The 5,279-nt window shown below is 33.9% G+C and overlaps 1 protein-coding gene across 1 annotated transcript; it reads right to left on the reverse strand.

The window, feature by feature from the left end:
- Positions 1 to 325: 325 nt before the first annotated feature.
- LOC110778930 (uncharacterized) lies at positions 326 to 1,252 on the reverse strand. Its single transcript, XM_021983466.2, has one exon. The coding sequence runs from the start codon at positions 1,250 to 1,252 to the stop codon at positions 326 to 328; it is 927 nt and encodes a 308-aa protein (XP_021839158.2).
- Between the last annotated feature and the right edge of the window lie 4,027 nt (positions 1,253 to 5,279).

Raw genomic sequence — 5,279 nt, forward strand, 5'->3', positions numbered from 1 at the left:
CATTTGTGAGCACAATGCAAGCTTTTCCGGATCCTTCTATTAGCTTTGCTGTCCCGGAAATTGTATTGACATTTGCTTGGTACATTGTTAGTTTTGAAAAATACTTCCTATCTTTTAAGATAGTATGTGTTGCTGCACTGTCCAGAAGACATTGGTACTTTGAATCAACTTCAGGTAGATTCATATCTTCATAAATAAATATGCAATTAGTTTAGAGAAACGATTATAATAAAATACTTTATTCATGAAAATTAGAAATTCATAACAAGGTAATCGAAAAATATATTAAAAAAAAACGATACATGACATAGTTTAGATGGGGTATTTATATGTTACTATTATCCCCAAATATCAGATCATTAACACTGTCAGGGTTATCATTGAAGAAATCAGATACATCAAAGCTTGGCCCTGAGGGATTTTCCTCATCTACATAATTTGCCTCATCAACTTTTCCTTTGCCTTTTATGGAGGTTTGGTACAGATCTACCAAATGTTTTGCAGTACGGCATGTTTTCCCCCAATGGCCAGTCATGCCACATCTAAAACATGTGTCTTTCTCTTTTGAGGGGGTGTGCTTTTGATTTCCTTGTTGATGCCCTTTGTGATTATTATTTCTAGGGCCCAGATAACTCCTGCCACGACCACGACCACGGCCACGGTGGTTTCCGCGTCCTCTACCGCGGTGGTTAAATCTTCCACGTCCACCTCTATGGGCAACATTTGCCTCAGGTGGGTTTGAGCTTTCAACGGCATTCGCTTCATTGAATGCCATAGACCCAGTTGGTCTAAGATTATGGTTCTTTAACAGAAGATCATTATTCTGTTCAGCAACCAACAATAGAGAAATCAGCTCAGAATATCTCTTAAAGCCCCTCTCTCGGTATTGCTGTTGCAATAGAATATTATTCGCATGAAAGGTGGAGAGGGTTTTCTCTATCATTTGATCTTCTGTGACCGCTTGATCACAGTATCTCAGCAATGATACAATTTTGAATAACGTGGAATTATATTCACTAACACATTTAAAATCCTGGAACCTCAGATTATTCCAGTCAAATTGAGCCTTTGGCAGGAGCACCCTTTTATGGTGTCCATATCTTTCTTTAAGACTATCCCACAACTCTTTGGGATTCTCCACCATCAGATATTCAGTTTTCAGGCTATCAAGTAAATGATGCCTTATGAGGACTGTGGCTTTGGCCTTTTCCTGCTCGGTGGCAGTTTTGATTTCTGTGGTGCCTGGAACCATTATATCTTTTATGGTATGATCCAGTCATTGGGCCTTTAAGTTCATCTGGGCATCAACAGTCCATTCCAGAAAATTGTGCCCAGACAATTCTAGCACATTGGATTGTCTTTTCATCAAATCTCCCATTTTAACTACAATCAAATAATCATTAAACTTAGTAATCAAGATTATAGTTAATTAATCATATTCATAATAATCAACTATTAAAATTTTATGTTTTCTTCTCCCCCTTAGTTTATTATTATGAATCCCACATAAATAAATCAAATAATTCATGGTAATGACGTTAATTAAAGGCGAAAAAAATAATGATAACATTAATAATAATATTATACATATGGTTAAAAAAAATTAAAAAATGCGACAAAATGCAATTAATACATCAAAATAGAGAATGAAGTACTACAAAAATTATGCATTTTGTTCTTACTTGCCGGAAATAAACAAAAAAATGGAGGTCTTCATTTGTTGAAAATTATGAAAATCATTAATGCCATAAGAAGGACTACTAAGGCCATCATTAAAACAAAATATTGTTTTAATTTTCTTAAATCTTCCTCGAAGGTGAAGACGTGTGGAGGGTCGGGGTTGCCGGCCGGAAACATGTTGGATCGGAAAAATGGAGGAGGAAAATTAGAGGAAAAATTTGTGTGGTTTTGGATAAAAGGTAAGAAGGAGATAAGATGTTGTGTGGTGAAAATGGGACGGGTAATCCCCCTTTTATAGGGGATAAATCATGATTGTATTATACAATTTGTTACATTAAACTGGTATATTATAGTCCAAAGAGGTTAATAATTTTATTACTTACTACCAAAAAAAAATGTCAGTGTGGATTTGAAAAGAAATAATGGATATATAGAATTAAAATTGTAAAAAGATATCCCCCGGGATGCAAGCCGTAATGGTCCGAGAACTCTAGTCTGTTTAAGAGATCGTGGGTTCGAGAAACAAACATAAAGATGTAGCTGAAAATAAAAGCTACATCGTTTTTACCAAAAAAAAATAATTTTATTTTAAGTCTAGTCTAGCTATATGCATGTAGGCATGCAAAATAATAGTATATATATGTAATGATAATGCATGGCTAATATTACTATGCATGCAGGTAGTACGTAAGAGTGCATATATACAACTATACATGAATGAGAAAAAACAACCAAGTATCATAAATGTAGTACACAAGCATATTCTCCTTTTACCAAGTTGATCATAATACCGGTAGCAATGTGAACTCTCTTTTATGATTAAAACGGGTGTTTAGAGTTTCTGATATAGAGGATCCCAAATATGGGCAACTATAGAGCATAATCCTCAAAATATTTTGTTAAGAATATATACTACATTTTATAAAAAAAATTGAGTAACAGGTAAAAAATATACCTGAGGAAAATTGGTGCTGATAACGTGTTGTGAGGTAATAGGAATCGCAAAGTTTATATCTGATATGATACAAACTCTCGGTATGCAAAATGTGTTGCTTGTATTGATTTGTTACAAATGATTTACATTGGTATTTATAGTGGTGAATTCCACTATTCAATGTCTACTACCTAGTTTACCTAGAGTAGGAGGCAAGAAATTTTGCCAATTCATTAAATGCAAGGTTGGACATTCACATTTTGTAGTGTAAATGTTTGACTCTTAACAATAAGCATTATATTGTTGATGTTAACATCAATTTGATTGGAAAATATTCTATACAAACCTAAGAGAACCCATCTATTCATTTATTATCAATATATATATATATATATAAAAAAAAAATAATCATAGTTGTTCCGAGTATGTAACTATGGTATTCGAATTGAGGGTCCTTTCTTTGGTATGGAAGATCTTGCTTGATTGATTGTGTCAGTCCAAATATACCTGCGCAAGAGTAAGATTACTAGTCTCGGGGTGTTTCCGAGGAAATCCCCTCCGATGCCTAAGTAAGTACTAGTTTGGTTCGGATCTAGAGAGAGTTCTTTAGAGCATTGTAAGTGTGAAGGCAATAAATGAACGCACCTTGATATATGCGTCAAGGCGGCATATATATAGTGCTCGTGTAATGAATGCACCTAGGACATTTATTACTAATGGGCCTTGGGCCGCATGAATAGGGCATGGAGCCTTTGATGGGTGTTAGCTTTATGTTGTGTTTTACCAAGTGAGCTTTTGGGCAGCAGACCCAATTGGTAGTCAATTGGGCACCCAAACAATAGTTATGTGGATTTTGTTTGATTCGTTTTAACGAGAGCTTAAGAATATCAAATTTTTATACTCCGTAATTTTTACTAAAACGAAATTAAAGATATTAATGGTTAGAAATGCGTATGGACAAATCTAACATCTCTTCTCTTATTAGATTGAGTTTATAAAAAAAAAATCCTCGTGTATTAAGAGTGACTTTTAAGTGAAATAATAAAATTAAGGTCCAAAATTGTCCCCTGTCCAACTATATGACTTCTTTGTATATATCCCCGTATATTCTTATGGTCATTTATGAATTCTTATTGTCTTTACATGTGGTGGTGACCTAGTATTATTATTAATTTATTATTTTTTTGTGGATAAATTGAAAGAGATACTTTTAACTGTTTGGTTCGTATAATGGTACGAGATTGGAATCATGAATGATATCAAGATGATATGTGTTTAGAACTTGATTATTAATACCATGTTGTTCAGGTAAGGATTAGGAACGGTTGAAGAGGTTCTGCACAGATAAGAACGGTAAGACAACCTCAGAGGTGATTTGAGAATATCCTCGATGCTTAAGTCGAAAATATAGAGAATATAGAGATTATGAGATTAAGGTCAAGCGAAATAATTAGGATTACGTACCTTTCGCAATAAATGAGGTCCATATAGATAGGCATTGGTCGGGACTACAAATGGTATGGGCTATATCCTAGGACATTGACCCATTTACTTTCTCTCTACGCGTTGATCCCCTTCAACCGATAATATCCAGGTTGATAGGGAAGTTGCTTGGATTGTTCTTGTTGTTATGTCCTTCAGAAGGGTGTTACCAGCTTGCTAGTATCACACCCGTACCACTAACCCCCTTAGAGTGAGTGCAACTATTCTAGAATCGTTGCGCTTTCTCTGATAGAAAAAGAGGATCTCAACACATGAGTTTGGTTCATATCAGAAATGATTTTTTTCCTTTTATTTGATACCTATAGTAAAGGTATGAGCCAAATTCACCTTCCATTAGTGTTCTAAACCCCATACCTTGAGGTTTCATGTATGGGTTTGAAACTCTTAAAATTACCAACCAAACAAATGGTATGGTTTTAGACAATTCTAGACAGATACCTCATACCTAGAATCGCGAACCAAACACCCCTTAGAACGTTCTACACGAGATTCAATTTCAAACTGTGGATTCCTTTCGAGGTCTATGGATATTCTTATATTATACACTGCGCATTTTATTTGTAATGCATGTTATAAAATATCCTTATACACTACGCATTTTATTTGTAAGGCATGTTATAAAATATTCTTATATTTTTTTCCAAATATAGTAATATACATCTTTTGTACTACATAATATTAATTTTTTACAATTTCATTTATGAACAAGCAATCAATAATTACACTATTTTGTTTTAAAATAATACTAAAAATATTACGTGTTCCTTCTATGCGAGAATGTTTGTGGCACATTTAACTACAAAGATCACTAACTATATAACTATCCATCAACCCATCAATTACTATATACTTAAAGACAAGCAAAACTGAAAGTGACATATAGCTCAGTTGGTTAGAGTTTCCATCCCGACTATAGGTAATCCTGAGATCGATTCTCATCCCCGCCCTTGTGGATCATTCGCACCAAAAAAAAAAGACAAGCAAACTCCTTCAAAAAAAAGACACCCAAAACAATACACGTCATCTCCTGGTGCATCCTGTATTTTTTTTAATTAAAAATATATGATATGGATATTTATATGGAAAGAATAAAAATTAATCTACATTGGGAAAAAATTACATAGAAGTCTATTAAGGCTCAAAATTTTTCCATAATTAAGTC

This window comes from Spinacia oleracea, chromosome 6, assembly GCF_020520425.1.
Source record: "Spinacia oleracea cultivar Varoflay chromosome 6, BTI_SOV_V1, whole genome shotgun sequence".
NCBI lineage: Eukaryota > Viridiplantae > Streptophyta > Magnoliopsida > Caryophyllales > Amaranthaceae > Spinacia > Spinacia oleracea.